Raw genomic sequence first — 19,901 nt, forward strand, 5'->3', positions numbered from 1 at the left:
CCACCTGATAATAAACAATAAAATACAATTAATAGTTGGAGAATTTAGAGGCTCGTTGCGTTAAGAACGCCGAAAATATCGTGCATAGTCATAATACGTGATTTTAGCCTTCTATCTGCAGAACCTAGAATTGTAAGCGGTCACCTCCCGTAAGCGTCTTCTTTTCCTGGTCCCGAGACTGTAATGCAAATTGTGTATAAATTAAAGCCGAAGTACACTCAAGTAAATTATATAGAGGGCAAAAAACTATATTCAATAAAAAACGAAGAAAACTGAAACAACTGGATCCGCACCGATATTGTAGCCGTTAAGTAGCAATCCACCGCTTATATAGTAAACCTCATATGTCGGGCGTGCTGCTGGTGTTGATTTTGTATTTACTACATAAGCTGTGTTTCTACATTAGCTGGAGGTAAAGCGGATATTTTACATTTACGGTTTCACGACATTAGCGGTTATGTGACGCATGAATTAATTTTGTTTGTAGGTGAATTAAAAGCTAAATTGTAGTATAAGAAATTAAAGATTTTTCAGGTATATAGTATACAGTATTCAGTATTCAGTAATCCAACTTTTGCTTATACGACAGCAATAACAAATAATATTAACATATATTATATGCATTTAAGTTATTAGGTTAAAAGGCCATTTGTTACAGAGGACGTTTATGATTGAAACTAAACTCACAATTATCTACGTCATAATTACATTCATTAATGATCATCCACAATATTGTATGCCACAAATAGATAAATTAATACTGTACAGTAAAGAGATTATAGAGGGCGGCAAACAAAATATATCATTAATCAGAACGAAACTTGATTGTAACTACTACAGAGTACACCAGCATGAAATAGTACGGTGAATTACTATTTTCGAATTTGATTAGAAACTTTTTTTATAGAGACATTTATTTTCAAATTAATTATGATTAAATGAGCAAAATTAAAGTAAGACAATGTGATTTTGTTTGGTAAACATTTCTTCAAACATAAATTATATCTATCTAAACCCATTAAACTCAGTTTTACTTAATATACTTTCTAAATAGGAAATTTATTTTTTTCTGATATTAATTTTTTAAATACCATATTATTATGTAATGCGTTCATATAACTAAAGTAACTCACTTGAATCTGATTTTTTCAAGCCCAATCTTTCGCGAGTGATAACAAACCAAGATTTTCTGTTTCCTCGTGAGGCAGAGTCTTTATATTCTCTTCGCTTTCCTTGTTCTTCTTGAGTCGTCGACACTTCCTCATCTGTTTAAGGAAAAATAACTAATTCTATCTTTTCTGAATATATTTTATTTGGAAAACATTATTAATATTATTACAATGCTGATTAACAATTTTAAGCATTGTTTTTACCAAATTAATATGAATGTAATCATGTTAACTATTTATTTAGGTTTGTTCACGGCTAGATAATATCATGTTGTTAATGCATAAGAATGTTTTATTGTTACAGAAACTTCGTTTTTCCATTGATTGTAGTATAGGCGGAATTATAGAGGGCGGCAAACACAATTTTTAATCTATCAGGGGTTATCTAAATATGCTCAACAGAGGGCAGCAAACAGAAAAATAAACATTTTCAGAGCCGTACACCGTGTAGTGGCGATTGTCTTGAAATACTAATAAAACATAAATATTTACTCTGAAAATCTAACTTTTTAGTAGACCTATTTTTATTTGTATTCAATAAACAAACTTTGCAATGCGGATTAGAATTAAGCTTATTGGATCTCAAAGAATAATATTATGTGTAAAACGGTCTTACTTATTATGGTGTTAACAATTCGTTTTTTAAACAATGAAGCTTCCTAATTATTATATCCTTCTACATACATGTGGTCAGGATTGGAATTAAACATCAAAAAGGATTTTGTTTAAATATTATTCTGAAAGCAACAAACCTGTTTCTGATGTACCCTCTTTTCGAATTCCTTGTTCTTCATTACTTGTTGCCACTTGCCCTGTTTAAATAATAAAATAATAATAACAACAACAAATGAAAAGACAATTATTCTACCTAAAAATCTACCGATTGTTTGGGAGCAAAATACGGTACATTTTTAGTAAACTATCCTGTTTCTGATTTAACCTCTTAATAGGCCTATTGTGTACTGTATAATTATGTAAATCAAATATTTAAAAACCCGTTTTATAATAATTTGTTTAATGAACTTCGTTATAAATTAGGCCTACAGTTAAATACACATTTCAAAATTACGTATTTAGGTTCCATTTAAATCAAATGATCTCAAGTAAGTGTTTTATGCATAATAATGTGGTGATCTACCTTTTAGAAAACTTTGTGCATGTTGGTTTATAAGCTTTGCAAAAGTGTCACGGTCGTCTTGAGATTTCAAGCGTCCGGCTTTCTCAATGTGATATACAACATCCCATATATTCTTATAGTTGTAGGCACTCAGTTTGTAGAAACCAATAACCGTCATCAAATCGTCGTTGTCAGTGTTAGTTAGCACATTAAACATTGCTCTGCGATATGCTGTTAATCCTACACCTGCTGTATCGCTACTTTGGATAGTGTTCTTATATGTGTCTATGCGTTTTGTTGCTGGGGCCATCATGGTTACTTCAGCAATGTCCGACAACAGCTTCACATCAGTTTTGGAAATCAATCCACGGTCAGTCAGTTGATTAAATAAATCTAGGACTGATTTTACATCAAGAGTTCCAATGGGTATAATACCAAATAGAAGCATTCTCAGCCATCGCAGGTTTACACCAGAATAGTATTCACTAAGTTCTCTCAGAAATGTTTGGAATTCTACATCTTTTTCATCCATTTTGATTCTGTAAAGAATAATAATAATAAATTTAATTTTGTCGAATTTTTCTTATTGATTTTAGCAACTTTGACAGAAATATTGATTAAGTAAATAGTAAAGCAAAACATACATATTATTAGTAGACAAAGAAAGATAAAAACATAAACAATTAAGTCGGTGTTTCTCACTTACAAAATAGAAACAAATCTAGATCACTTACATTAACTATGAACAATGTTTCCACTGATGACGTCAGGCCTTAACAGTTTAATGTTCTTTCACTTTAAAGTTCCATCTGTTATAATGTTCCCTTAAGTTGCAACAGCTATGTTCCCTTTACATCAGATCTGTGATTGTGAACAATTCACATTAGTTTACCAGTGAGTGGTGCAGGACTGAATTGTTTTCTCACTTTAAAGCAGAGTCGGCTAACTATTAAAAGCCGGATCAACTTAATCGTGATCACCTTAAGGATTTTGTCTAAGTTCAATGATGAGCGACATGAAATGAACAAACAACAACGTTTTCAAGTCCTATTTCATGAGTAGGCCGTAGAAGCTAACACCACAATAATAATATAAGAATTCTAGGTTCTTGATTTTAATATTTCATCATAAAGGAAGTACCGGCTTCCTTTGTGCATTCATGCATGGCGTGATTTTGAATAATTTGTCACTCAAAAAAACACATGATTTGTTAGTTCATAACTTCGTAATAACAGTTTACCATTATATAGCCACCACCAGGTAGGCTTGCTTCATCAACGTCTATGAATGGATGACTAGTTGGGAGCAGGAACGCTAGTAGATCAAACCCAGTACCGTTTTTGATTGCGATCATGCGGGAAATTACCTCACGACGCTAAATTTAATAGTTTATGTAAATGTTTGTCCTTTTTTTAATGTCACTTTTCTACACATGTACGGAACAAATTGTATTTTGTTGGCCTATTATAAAGTGCTATAACTTAAATTAAATGCTTAAACAGACACACTGTGTAGGCGCGGATGCTGAAACCTCTGAACATTTCGTCATGTCAAAGGTCAAATGAACAACAATAATGTACGATTTTGATTCAAGCACACAACAACTTATCGTACACTATCAACATAAATATGTATATCTTTAGCATCGAGTGACTAACAGACAGACTACTGTGGGTAGTCGTCGAGTGCAGCTTGTTGTTGTAGTGCGTCAATAGGGAGGTTTCGCAACCTTACGAATACGATAACGAAAACGGATACGTCATACATTTGTGAAACTTTTGAGCTGATCCCCATTTCATATCCGTAAAGCGTATTCGTGTTGACGAATATCACCAGTCATATTCGTAACTACAAAACGAGTATAGTTTTTGATCTATTTTTGCACATTTTGCATTTGAATCAGGAATGATTCATGATTATAATATAATTATAGATTTATTGAAAGTAATTTACTAAAGTAATTTACTAAAATGCCAAATCAATTTTGATAAATAGCAGTTTTTAAAGTCCTCACTCGCTTTGATGTTACGGTAGGCCTAGGCAGCCAAGCACCAAGCAACACGTACCTTCGCTTCACTCAAATTTACCGCAGTCATATTTTGGACGTGCCTCAATATTTCGTTGCCATGCGAAACAGATTTGTGTATGGCTTACGAAAACAATACGTGTGCGTGACGTATCCGTTTTCGTTATCGTATTCGTAGCGTTGCGAAACCTCCCTAATATCCTTGCATTTCGACTGTTACAACATTCTACGCAGATTTTGAAGCAGGAAACATTGATCAAAGATGTACTCATTCTTGCTGAAAACATCGATATTTTAGGTAAAAATGATGAATTTCGATTCTCTAACATTTTGATTCAAAAACTACATCGTAAAATGATGATGATGATGATGATGACGATGATGATAATGATGATGATGATGATGATGATGATGATGATGATGATGATAATGACGATGATAATGATGATGATGATGATGATACACATGGATATCAACAATGCATAATTTGTGTTTCCACGAAAGAGTGACGAGATTGCAAAGTAAAGAGTGGATACTGACGTCACATTATGTTTTTTAGAAACTTCAGTAAATGAAGGACCTTTAAACATGATTTGTGGCAGTTGTACAGTGTATTATTTTGATATTAAAGTTTTTATTAAAGTCAAATGATCTATGCTTGCAATCTGTATCATAGTCTACACATTGTATTCGCTGTGTAATCATAATATGATATGTGATTGCAATCTGTATCATAGTCTACATTGTATTCGCTGTGTAATCATAATATGATATGTGATTGCAATCTGTATCATAGTCTACATTGTATTCGCTGTGTAATCATAATATGATATGTGATTGCAATCTGTATCATAGTCTACATTGTATTCGCTGTGTAATCATAATATGATATGTGATTGCAATCTGTATCATAGTCTACATTGTATTTCGCTGTGTAATCATAATATGATATGTGATTGCAATCTGTATCATAGTCTACATTGTATTCGCTGTGTAATCATAATACGATCTATGATTGCAATCTGTATCATAGTCTACATTGTATTCGCTGTGTAATCATAATATGATATGTGATAGCAATCTGTATCATAGTCTACATTGTATTCGCTGTGTAATCATAATATGATATGTGATAGCAATCTGTATCATAGTCCACATTGTATTCGCTGTGTAATCATAATATGATATGTGATTGCAATCTGTATCATAGTCTACATTGTATTCGCTGTGTAATCATAATATGATCTATGATTGCAATCTGTATCGATAGTCTACATTGTATTCGCTGTGTAATCATAATATGATATGTGATTGCAATCTGTATCATAGTCTACATTGTATTCGCTGTGTAATCATAATATGATATGTGATTGCAATCTGTATCGATAGTCTACATTGTATTCGCTGTGTAATCATAATATGATATGTGATTGCAATCTGTATCATAGTCCACATTGTATTCGCTGTGTAATCATAATATGATATGTGATTGCAATCTGTATCATAGTCTACATTGTATTCGCTGTGTAATCATAATATGATATGTGATAGCAATCTGTATCATAGTCTACATTGTATTCGCTGTGTAATCATAATATGATATGTGATTGCAATCTGTATCATAGTCTACATTGTATTCGCTGTGTAATCATAATATGATATGTGATAGCAATCTGTATCATAGTCCACATTGTATTCGCTGTGTAATCATAATATGATCTATGATTGCAATCTGTATCATAGTCTACATTGTATTCGCTGTGTAATCATAATATGATATGTGATAGCAATCTGTATCATAGTCTACATTGTATTCGCTGTGTAATCATAATATGATATGTGATTGCAATCTGTATCATAGTCTACATTGTATTCGCTGTGTAATCATAATATGATATGTGATAGCAATCTGTATCATAGTCTACATTGTATTCGCTGTGTAATCATAATATGATATGTGATAGCAATCTGTATCATAGTCTACATTGTATTCGCTGTGTAATCATAATATGATATGTGATTGCAATCTGTATCATAGTCCACATTGTATTCGCTGTGTAATCATAATATGATATGTGATTGCAATCTGTATCATAGTCTACATTGTATTCGCTGTGTAATCATAATATGATATGTGATTGCAATCTGTATCATAGTCTACATTGTATTCGCTGTGTAATCATAATATGATATGTGATTGCAATCTGTATCATAGTCTACATTGTATTCGCTGTGTAATCATAATATGATATGTGATTGCAATCTGTATCATAGTCCACATTGTATTCGCTGTGTAATCATAATATGATATGTGATTGCAATCTGTATCATAGTCTACATTGTATTCGCTGTGTAATCATAATATGATATGTGATAGCAATCTGTATCATAGTCTACATTGTATTCGCTGTGTAATCATAAAATGATATGTGATAGCAATCTGTATCATAGTCTACATTGTATTCGCTGTGTAATCATAATATGATATGTGATTGCAATCTGTATCATAGTCTACATTGTATTCGCTGTGTAATCATAATATGATATGTGATTGCAATCTGTATCATAGTCCACATTGTATTCGCTGTGTAATCATAATATGATATGTGATTGCAATCTGTATCATAGTCTACATTGTATTCGCTGTGTAATCATAATATGATATGTGATTGCAATCTGTATCATAGTCTACATTGTATTCGCTGTGTAATCATAATATGATATGTGATTGCAATCTGTATCATAGTCTACATTGTATTCGCTGTGTAATCATAATATGATATGTGATAGCAATCTGTATCATAGTCTACATTGTATTCGCTGTGTAATCATAATATGATATGTGATTGCAATCTGTATCATAGTCTACATTGTATTCGCTGTGTAATCATAATATGATATGTGATAGCAATCTGTATCATAGTCTACATTGTATTCGCTGTGTAATCATAATATGATATGTGATAGCAATCTGTATCATAGTCTACATTGTATTCGCTGTGTAATCATAATATGATATGTGATTGCAATCTGTATCATAGTCCACATTGTATTCGCTGTGTAATCATAATATGATATGTGATAGCAATCTGTATCATAGTCTACATTGTATTCGCTGTGTAATCATAATATGATATGTGATTGCAATCTGTATCATAGTCTACATTGTATTCGCTGTGTAATCATAATATGATATGTGATTGCAATCTGTATCATAGTCTACATTGTATTCGCTGTGTAATCATAATATGATATGTGATTGCAATCTGTATCATAGTCTACATTGTATTCGCTGTGTAATCATAATATGATATGTGATAGCAATCTGTATCATAGTCCACATTGTAATCGCTGTGTAATCATAATATGATATGTGATAGCAATCTGTATCATAGTCTACATTGTATTCGCTGTGTAATCATAATATGATATGTGATTGCAATCTGTATCATAGTCTACATTGTATTCGCTGTGTAATCATAATATGATATGTGATTGCAATCTGTATCATAGTCTACATTGTATTCGCTGTGTAATCATAATATGATATGTGATTGCAATCTGTATCATAGTCTACATTGTATTCGCTGTGTAATCATAATATGATATGTGATAGCAATCTGTATCATAGTCTACATTGTATTCGCTGTGTAATCATAATATGATATGTGATAGCAATCTGTATCATAGTCTACATTGTATTCGCTGTGTAATCATAATATGATATGTGATTGCAATCTGTATCATAGTCTACATTGTATTCGCTGTGTAATCATAATATGATATGTGATTGCAATCTGTATCATAGTCTACATTGTATTCGCTGTGTAATCATAATATGATATGTGATAGCAATCTGTATCATAGTCTACATTGTATTCGCTGTGTAATCATAATATGATATGTGATAGCAATCTGTATCATAGTCCACATTGTATTCGCTGTGTAATCATAATATGATATGTGATTGCAATCTGTATCATAGTCTACATTGTATTCGCTGTGTAATCATAATATGATATGTGATAGCAATCTGTATCATAGTCTACATTGTAATCGCTGTGTAATCATAATATGATATGTGATTGCAATCTGTATCATAGTCTACATTGTATTCGCTGTGTAATCATAATATGATATGTGATTGCAATCTGTATCATAGTCCACATTGTAATCGCTGTGTAATCATAATATGATATGTGATAGCAATCTGTATCATAGTCTACATTGTATTCGCTGTGTAATCATAATATGATATGTGATTGCAATCTGTATCATAGTCTACATTGTATTCGCTGTGTAATCATAATATGATATGTGATAGCAATCTGTATCATAGTCTACATTGTATTCGCTGTGTAATCATAATATGATATGTGATAGCAATCTGTATCATAGTCCACATTGTATTCGCTGTGTAATCATAATATGATATGTGATAGCAATCTGTATCATAGTCTACATTGTATTCGCTGTGTAATCATAATATGATATGTGATTGCAATCTGTATCATAGTCTACATTGTATTCGCTGTGTAATCATAATATGATATGTGATAGCAATCTGTATCATAGTCTACATTGTATTCGCTGTGTAATCATAATATGATATGTGATAGCAATCTGTATCATAGTCCACATTGTATTCGCTGTGTAATCATAATATGATATGTGATTGCAATCTGTATCATAGTCCACATTGTAATCGCTGTGTAATCATAATATGATATGTGATAGCAATCTGTATCATAGTCTACATTGTATTCGCTGTGTAATCATAATATGATATGTGATTGCAATCTGTATCATAGTCTACATTGTATTCGCTGTGTAATCATAATATGATATGTGATAGCAATCTGTATCATAGTCTACATTGTATTCGCTGTGTAATCATAATATGATATATGATTGCAATCTGTATCATAGTCTACATTGTATTCGCTGTGTAATCATAATATGATATGTGATTGCAATCTGTATCATAGTCTACATTGTATTCGCTGTGTAATCATAATATGATATGTGATTGCAATCTGTATCATAGTCTACATTGTATTCGCTGTGTAATCATAATATGATCTATGATTGCAATCTGTATCATAGTCTACATTGTATTCGCTGTGTAATCATAATATGATATGTGATTGCAATCTGTATCATAGTCTACATTGTATTCGCTGTGTAATCATAATATGATATGTGATTGCAATCTGTATCATAGTCCACATTGTATTCGCTGTGTAATCATAATATGATATGTGATTGCAATCTGTATCATAGTCTACATTGTATTCGCTGTGTAATCATAATATGATCTATGATTGCAATCTGTATCATAGTCTACATTGTATTCGCTGTGTAATCATAATATGATATGTGATTGCAATCTGTATCATAGTCTACATTGTATTCGCTGTGTAATCATAATATGATATGTGATTGCAATCTGTATCATAGTCCACATTGTATTCGCTGTGTAATCATAATATGATATGTGATTGCAATCTGTATCATAGTCCACATTGTATTCGCTGTGTAATCATAATATGATATGTGATTGCAATCTGTATCATAGTCTACATTGTATTCGCTGTGTAATCATAATATGATATGTGATTGCAATCTGTATCATAGTCCACATTGTATTCGCTGTGTAATCATAATATGATATGTGATTGCAATCTGTATCATAGTCTACATTGTATTCGCTGTGTAATCATAATATGATATGTGATTGCAATCTGTATCATAGTCTACATTGTATTCGCTGTGTAATCATAATATGATATGTGATTGCAATCTGTATCATAGTCTACATTGTATTCGCTGTGTAATCATAATATGATATGTGATAGCAATCTGTATCATAGTCTACATTGTATTCGCTGTGTAATCATAATATGATATGTGATAGCAATCTGTATCATAGTCCACATTGTATTCGCTGTGTAATCATAATATGATATGTGATTGCAATCTGTATCATAGTCTACATTGTATTCGCTGTGTAATCATAATATGATATGTGATTGCAATCTGTATCATAGTCCACATTGTATTCGCTGTGTAATCATAATATGATATGTGATAGCAATCTGTATCATAGTCTACATTGTATTCGCTGTGTAATCATAATATGATATATGATTGCAATCTGTATCATAGTCCACATTGTATTCGCTGTGTAATCATAATATGATATATGATTGCAATCTGTATCATAGTCTACATTGTATTCGCTGTGTAATCATAATATGATATGTGATTGCAATCTGTATCATAGTCTACATTGTAATCGCTGTGTAATCATAATATGATATGTGATTGCAATCTGTATCATAGTCCACATTGTAATCGCTGTGTAATCATAATATGATATGTGATTGCAATCTGTATCATAGTCCACATTGTATTCGCTGTGTAATCATAATATGATATGTGATTGCAATCTGTATCATAGTCTACATTGTAATCGCTGTGTAATCATAATATGATATGTGATAGCAATCTGTATCATAGTCTACATTGTATTCGCTGTGTAATCATAATATGATATATGATTGCAATCTGTATCATAGTCTACATTGTATTCGCTGTGTAATCATAATATGATATGTGATAGCAATCTGTATCATAGTCCACATTGTAATCGCTGTGTAATCATAATATGATATGTGATAGCAATCTGTATCATAGTCTACATTGTATTCGCTGTGTAATCATAATATGATATGTGATTGCAATCTGTATCATAGTCTACATTGTATTCGCTGTGTAATCATAAAATGATATGTGATAGCAATCTGTATCATAGTCTACATTGTATTCGCTGTGTAATCATAATATGATATGTGATAGCAATCTGTATCATAGTCTACATTGTATTCGCTGTGTAATCATAATATGATATGTGATTGCAATCTGTATCATAGTCTACATTGTATTCGCTGTGTAATCATAATATGATATGTGATAGCAATCTGTATCATAGTCCACATTGTAATCGCTGTGTAATCATAATATGATATGTGATAGCAATCTGTATCATAGTCTACATTGTATTCGCTGTGTAATCATAATATGATATGTGATTGCAATCTGTATCATAGTCTACATTGTATTCGCTGTGTAATCATAATATGATATGTGATTGCAATCTGTATCATAGTCTACATTGTATTCGCTGTGTAATCATAATATGATATGTGATTGCAATCTGTATCATAGTCTACATTGTATTCGCTGTGTAATCATAATATGATATGTGATAGCAATCTGTATCATAGTCTACATTGTATTCGCTGTGTAATCATAATATGATATGTGATAGCAATCTGTATCATAGTCTACATTGTATTCGCTGTGTAATCATAATATGATATGTGATTGCAATCTGTATCATAGTCTACATTGTATTCGCTGTGTAATCATAATATGATATGTGATTGCAATCTGTATCATAGTCTACATTGTATTCGCTGTGTAATCATAATATGATATGTGATAGCAATCTGTATCATAGTCTACATTGTATTCGCTGTGTAATCATAATATGATATGTGATAGCAATCTGTATCATAGTCCACATTGTATTCGCTGTGTAATCATAATATGATATGTGATTGCAATCTGTATCATAGTCTACATTGTATTCGCTGTGTAATCATAATATGATATGTGATAGCAATCTGTATCATAGTCTACATTGTAATCGCTGTGTAATCATAATATGATATGTGATTGCAATCTGTATCATAGTCTACATTGTATTCGCTGTGTAATCATAATATGATATGTGATTGCAATCTGTATCATAGTCCACATTGTAATCGCTGTGTAATCATAATATGATATGTGATAGCAATCTGTATCATAGTCTACATTGTATTCGCTGTGTAATCATAATATGATATGTGATTGCAATCTGTATCATAGTCTACATTGTATTCGCTGTGTAATCATAATATGATATGTGATAGCAATCTGTATCATAGTCTACATTGTATTCGCTGTGTAATCATAATATGATATGTGATAGCAATCTGTATCATAGTCCACATTGTATTCGCTGTGTAATCATAATATGATATGTGATAGCAATCTGTATCATAGTCTACATTGTATTCGCTGTGTAATCATAATATGATATGTGATTGCAATCTGTATCATAGTCTACATTGTATTCGCTGTGTAATCATAATATGATATGTGATAGCAATCTGTATCATAGTCTACATTGTATTCGCTGTGTAATCATAATATGATATGTGATAGCAATCTGTATCATAGTCCACATTGTATTCGCTGTGTAATCATAATATGATATGTGATTGCAATCTGTATCATAGTCCACATTGTAATCGCTGTGTAATCATAATATGATATGTGATAGCAATCTGTATCATAGTCTACATTGTATTCGCTGTGTAATCATAATATGATATGTGATTGCAATCTGTATCATAGTCTACATTGTATTCGCTGTGTAATCATAATATGATATGTGATAGCAATCTGTATCATAGTCTACATTGTATTCGCTGTGTAATCATAATATGATATATGATTGCAATCTGTATCATAGTCTACATTGTATTCGCTGTGTAATCATAATATGATATGTGATTGCAATCTGTATCATAGTCTACATTGTATTCGCTGTGTAATCATAATATGATATGTGATTGCAATCTGTATCATAGTCTACATTGTATTCGCTGTGTAATCATAATATGATATGTGATAGCAATCTGTATCATAGTCTACATTGTATTCGCTGTGTAATCATAATATGATATATGATTGCAATCTGTATCATAGTCTACATTGTATTCGCTGTGTAATCATAATATGATATGTGATAGCAATCTGTATCATAGTCTACATTGTATTCGCTGTGTAATCATAATATGATATGTGATTGCAATCTGTATCATAGTCTACATTGTATTTCGCTGTGTGAATCGTTATTGAGTTGTTTTTCTTCTCGTTACGTCACAATGTGTTCTTGTTACGAGCACGCTATAAGGAAGTTATCAAAACGATCTCCCTTCCGATCTCTTTCCTTATAAATCCAAACTGGCAGAATGTTGTCTTTTTGGTGAAGGAAATAAAACTAATATTTAAAAGAAAAATGAAACAAATTCCAAGATCAGAACTTCAGATTATTATTACATCTCACGCATAGAGGCCTATCATAACATAAGAAAGTTAAGCACAATATTATCTTATAGCCATCTTGTTTATAATAGATAACATTTCTCAACTTAATTGTTTTCTGATTTACTTGTTTACAACAGTGTTTATAAGAATAAATGTGCAATAAAATATTCTATTTATCAATATTTTCCTAAAGCTCTGTCCACACTATCAAACTAGTTTGACAAAAAAATGGTGATGTGCCCAAATATGGAAGTGATATGACATCATCGTGTCCATATATGGGCACATCACATTTGTTGTCACATACAATTTGATAGTGTAGACAGAGCTTAAGAAGCAGAGCATTACAGACTACTGAGGATCAATGATCAGGTTTCATGTGTAAATCCACCTCTTTGTTTACCTCACAATTGTTTTTGCAAAGAACGTTACACAGAATCGATGGAATAGAAAAAAGAACCAAACATCTATCCCATTAGTATTGACGTAACGTTTTGCCTCCCCACAGTGTTGTCTGCCTATAAGCGAGGTACAAATTGTTTCCTATACATTAGAAAGGCATTCTGCAACTGACTTAGTATTTTGCGGCATAGGCCTACATACCTTGACCCTTTAAAAAAAACATTTATGTTGCAGTCGCTTCATTTTTCAAACTTGTTATATAATAATATTACTCATGCATCATAAAGGCCAATTTACACAGACGGTAACGATAATGAAAATATAGCATCTATGTTATTCCTTATGACCGTTTACACACAACGCGGAGCGGACGGACGGTTTCCGCGCGCTCATGATAGATACAGATTCTACGTGGGACAAGCTACGCGGTATTCCGCTCAGGATAGATACAGATTCTACGTGGGACAAGCTACGCGGTATTCCGCTCAGGATAAATACAGATTCTACGTGGGACAAGCTACGCGGTATTCCGCTTACCGTCTGTGTTGGCCTTTATTGTTTTGTCAATACACATTACTCTTTTCGATTGGCGTGCCATACATTACCCATGTAGAGAATGCACCTTGAAGAAAATAGTAATCCAAGTTCTCAAGTTCACTTTTATGTTCTTAATTGAATATATACTATGTATTTATCAACATTAATGTTTCTCGTTATGAGTAGGGATTTAGACAACATTTATGGAAAAACGTTGATATTATAGTAAAGTTTATTTTCGGTAAAATGGTGAATTTAATCTAATATTTCGATTAAACACTATTACATGATGATGATGACGCACGCGCACATGTATTAATAATAGCATAATTTGTGTTTCCACGAAAAAAGAATGTTTAGGCCTAAATAGAGGGCGTCAATCTTGAATAAGGCAGGTCAAAGCTTGCGTCTACGGTCCGTTTTAAGTGTAAACATGCAACGCATTAAGATGAAACATCCACGCCTTAATAACCTAGATTTGAACATTAGTAGGCCTACAGAGCTTGATGATTTAGATTTTGACGAGATTGCGAAAGTATTAAAAGAGTGAGCACTGACGTCACATTAGGTTTTAAAAACTTCAATAATGGAGGACCTTTTAAACACATGCATTTGTGGAAGTTGTATAAACATTGTTTTAATTGTGTTAATTATAATAATATTAACGTTTTATTAAAGTCAAAATTATATGAGATTTCAATCTGTATCATTATTGCATTATTTCGCTGTGTAACCGTTATTGAGTTGTTTTTCTTCTCGTTATACGCCACAATAGGTTCTTGTTACCATCGCGATATGAGGAAGTTATCAAAACGATCTCTTTTCCGATCTCTTTCCTTATAAACCATAACCGGCAGAATGTTGTCTTTCTGGTGAAGCAAATAGATCTAATATTACCTATATTTGTCTATAAGAATCAATGTGCAATAATCATTACGGTTCTATTTATCAATATTTTCTAAGAAGCAAAACATACCGGGCCTGTAACTATGTTGAGGATCATGCGATGGTCATTGCATTTTGGTTGTACTCGCGCACAGTGATAATGAATAGGATATGATTAAAACCAGTGAGAAGCTTACCACTGTGCGCTATTATACCCATGTTGGTTGTACACGCGCACAGTGATAATGAATAGGATACGATTAAAATCAGTGAGAAGCTTACCACTGTGTGCTACTATACCCATGTTGGTTGTACACGCACAGTGATAATGAATAGGATACGATTAAAATCAGTGAGAAGCTTACCACTGTGTGCTACTATACCCATCTTGGTTGGACTCGCGCACATGGATTAATGAATAGGATACGAATAAAATCAGTGAGAAGTTTAGCACTGTGCGCTAATTAATACCAATCTTGGTTTAATACTATAGCGAACAGTAAAATGAATATGTCTGAATCCACCCCTTTCTTTACTCTACCTAGAACAATTGATCGATGGAGTATAGATTCCACACGAAAAATAACGCGAAATAATAACACGCGAAAACAAATAATGTTACTACGCGAAAAAATTAATAATTATTATAGCAATTTTGTTTCTTCTCATGCCTATTGATTTTGAATATCACAATACGTTTTATTTGGCATCTGATTTGACTCTGGATCCTCCCTAAACAAAATACTTACCTTTTAGTTCGAGTGTCAATCATTTTATATTTTATTATGTTGCCGCATACAAAATGTTGTATTTTTGTTTAAATTAATTGAAGCTGAAGTTTTCAAGATTTTTCAAGAGCATTTATTTTTACAAGATTGACAATATAAAAATACTGAACATTGTGATTATGATTAAAACATTTAAAAATAATTGATTAGGTTTAATTAAATTGTTTATTAATGGTAACATGATTGCATCAACATGCGCATAACATATTACTGTGCGTCACTCTTGGGTCATCATCAACATGAGTATAACATATTACTGTACGTCACTCTTGGGTCATCATCAACATGAGTATAACATATTACTGTGCGTCACTCTTGGGTCATCATCAACATGAGTATAACATATTACTGTGCGTCACTCTTGGGTTATCATCAACATGAGTATAACATATTACTGTACGTCACTCTTGGGTCATCATCAACATGAGTATAACATATTACTGTACGTCACTCTTGGGTCATCATCAACATGAGTATAACATATTACTGTACGTCACTCTTGGGTCATCATCAACATGAGTATAACATATTACTGTGCGTCACTCCTGGGTCATCATCAACATGAGTATAACATATTACTGTACGTCACTCTTGGGTCATCATCAACATGAGTATAACATATTACTGTGCGTCACTCTTGGGTTATCATCAATATAGTACTGACATATTACTGTGCGTCACGCTTGGGTTATCATCAATATAGTACCGTACTGCATAATAATTTAATGATGAAAATATCGAATTTTTAACATTTGAAATTAAAATTTGGTCCTTTTTAAATTCTGTTCGATGTTACCATAACAACTCGTGCATGTAGAGAATATAACGAAAACACACATGATCCTCGATTTAAATGTATAATATCAATATATATTTGACAAGAATGACATTTGTACATCAGTTAAACTCAGGAATTACAGTATCGTAACAATTAAAAAAATAAAAATCTCTCAATTAATGAGAGATAGGCCTAGGCTACTGTCTATAAATTTATAGTAGAAAATAACGATGACCAGGTTGATCGACATTGCAGTAGTAACAATATCAAAGAGAAGACAATAATTCAATGTTTATTAAAAAAATAATTAAAATGAGAAAGTTGGACAGTCAAAATACTGAAGACATTTTCCGATTATTATACGATGATATACTACCAATATACTACTATAATCTTTTGTCTGAATGTGGAACCATTCGGCCATATTGATTTAGTTTGCAACTTGCATTTAAAAATCAAGATAATTTTGGCTATTTTCATTTTTAAACTATGAACATATTGTTATTTGAGAGACATGTTTTAAACTACTTATTATTTCTACATAATTTTATATCCACTAAAAGTGGGCCGATTCATCTCAGGGCCCGGAATCGTCCTGGACAGGATGCAGACAGCAGATAAGAGCTCAACGCACTAATATTTCAAGCTGTAAAATGTCTCATTAGCAAGTTAGTATAAACAAAATTAAATTTGTTTTGTTTCTTAACCCGGACTTATTGAGTGAGTGAGTTACCGAGCGGTTAAGACAGTCATAACGTCAGCAAAGCTTCGAGGCGGCTCCCTTGCTCTAGTTCTGGCGGTAGAACGAGTCTTCTCGGATAAGGACTATAAACCGGAATGGAAGTGAACAAAAGCATCACATGGAGCATTGTGATTGATTTACATTTTAAGTATTACAAGTATTTTAAAAATGTATTTAAAAATGTAGAAACTTTAACAGAATATACAACTGTATCTACTGTATCTGCATTTGTTTGGGCAGAAAAAACCATTTTTAAATGTATTTAAAATTTGTAAATGTCAAGATGCCATTAAATAATAATACATCAATTCAAGTAATAATATTTTCATTTTCAAACTACGAAAAAATTGCTATCTTAAGGTTATATTTGAAAGTACTTATTGTTTCAGATGTATAAAAATCAAATTGATAATTTTGGCTATTTTTATTTTAAAACAATGAAAATATTGTTATTTGAGAGACATTTTAAACTAATTATTTCTACATAATGTTATGAATGAATTTAATTTAACAAGTTATATCCACTTATATGTATATACTGTAGATGATAAAGCATTGAGACAATAAACATCCATATGTTTATTTTTAAGTATCTTTATTTCAGAAAGAAAGAAGTATGTATAAAAATGAACTATAAAAACAGAATTGTAAATAAGCAAAAATGTACATATCGGTGGTACACTGTGTGATCCGGTTAAGAGTTTTTTAAACATCATTTTTTGTTTGTTTCCATAGAGATAATGCATTTTTAGTTGCTATAGCCTAGATACAGACATAGGTTCTCAACATATGAGATCATACAAAAACCAAACATAATATATATATATACTATACGGAATCAACTCTCTCAAAATTGTATTCCCAGAATTATGTTCTTTTTATGTAAACAACTCCCATCATAAAACCAGATATAGACTGCATGTATTCATTAGAATCTAGTATAGCTGCTGTTTATCAAAATTCATGTTACATCATGCAACACCCCGATAAAACATTTTGAATGTCTTTCAAGGTATTTTATATTAAAATGTTTGGTCCGTAACTAATACATACAAATATCCAAAAATCAAACAAATTCTGTCTATTTTTTTATTAAACATCTGGAGTTGATAAATCGATTATTTACATATTGTTTGATAAACATTAGTACAGCAAGTTTTGCATCGTCTTGAAATTTCAAATTTACTGTTCCAATATCTTACCGCAAATGGTTGCTTTACTTCCTCCATATATTACGCAATATTTTTGTAATTATCATGAATTTTTAGAATATAATTATGCATGTTAAATTGTAAAATAAAATCAAAATTTCTTGATGATTTATAATATATCAATATTTGTTTTAGATATGTATATATCTATATATGTCTATTGCACTATGCAAATTATAATAGCATGAATGTTGTTTCATTTTTTAGCTGTTTAGCATTTTAGGTTTAGGTGAGGGGATTATAAAAAACCATGAAATGTTAATATAAACACACAAAACGAATCCAAATGAGTGTCGTGTTTCCGCTAAACATCAAATATCAACGAAAAATACACCCAAAATGTTTGTGTCTGAGGGCATCATCTAATTTCAACTACTTTTGGTGTTGAGTCCGTAATCATTGTTATTATTCCAATACTTCACATCTTAATATCTTCTTCATTATTAGAATGTTTTAATCTGACTGATTGACAGAAGTCTGTCCCGCTCATGCACGTTGTCACTTTCTGAGGCGCACCCTAAATCCAGTATTGCTTTCATTTTGTAGCTTACATATTTCAAAGTAAAGGAATACTCCGTGTGTAACAAAATCAATGGCCGTAAATAGTTCCGAATTGTATAGTTGACAATTTAAAAAAAAAAACAAACAATTTGTCAGAGGCCGGGAAGCGATTTTTTATTTCGTACATAAGTTTGGGCCCCTTATGTGAAAGATAGCCAAACTACTTAAGTTCATAAATACAGTATAACTAAACCTAACCCTCTATAATCTCTCTCTCACTAAAGTAAAAGGAACTTGCTCATCGGATTCGAACCCCATACATCGACAAGTCCGACAGAAAACCTTTGTATTAGCGAATTGTTAGCTCATTTCTAACGTAGCTTAGGAAAAATGATTAATGAATATTCATGTTAATTTTGTGACGTCTCATGAGGGGTCCCCAAATTATGTAAGAAAAGAAATATCGTGGCCGGGAAAAGTACGCTTTTATTATAATTAATAATCATGCCATGTGAATTATTATTAAGGAAGACAAACCGTGCGGAGCACAGGTTTCTGGTAGACCACACTTTAATTACTC

At 31.8% G+C, this 19,901-nt stretch overlaps 1 protein-coding gene across 2 annotated transcripts; it reads right to left on the reverse strand.

Annotated features, from left to right (window-relative positions):
* Window positions 1-1,114: 1,114 nt before the first annotated feature.
* On the reverse strand, window positions 1,115-3,197 carry LOC140043372 (uncharacterized). 2 transcript variants are annotated; one of them, XM_072087872.1, is made up of 4 exons: window positions 3,021-3,197; window positions 2,308-2,825; window positions 1,922-1,981; window positions 1,115-1,265 (listed from the first exon to the last, which is right to left on the reverse strand). In XM_072087872.1, exons 2-4 carry the CDS (start codon window positions 2,816-2,818, stop codon window positions 1,120-1,122), a joined length of 717 nt encoding a protein of 238 aa, XP_071943973.1. In that variant the 5' UTR covers window positions 2,819-2,825; window positions 3,021-3,197; the 3' UTR covers window positions 1,115-1,119. The 2 variants fall into 2 exon arrangements, with proteins under 2 accessions (XP_071943973.1, XP_071943972.1); XM_072087871.1 differs by having other exon boundaries at window positions 2,308-3,050.
* Between the last annotated feature and the right edge of the window lie 16,704 nt (window positions 3,198-19,901).

This window comes from Antedon mediterranea, chromosome 3 (assembly GCF_964355755.1).
Source record: "Antedon mediterranea chromosome 3, ecAntMedi1.1, whole genome shotgun sequence".
NCBI lineage: Eukaryota > Metazoa > Echinodermata > Crinoidea > Comatulida > Antedonidae > Antedon > Antedon mediterranea.

Excerpts from the sequence above, each read along its gene's own strand:
- LOC140043372 (XM_072087872.1), bottom strand. The coding sequence starts at position 2,818 with ATGGATGAAAAAGATGTAGAATTCCAAACATTTCTGAGAGAACTTAGT. Across the intron at positions 1,982-2,307 it reads TGCACAAAGTTTTCTAAAAG|GGCAAGTGGCAACAAGTAAT; the intron begins GTAGATCACCAC and ends TTATTTAAACAG. Across the intron at positions 1,266-1,921 it reads AGAGGGTACATCAGAAACAG|ATGAGGAAGTGTCGACGACT; the intron begins GTTTGTTGCTTT and ends TTCCTTAAACAG.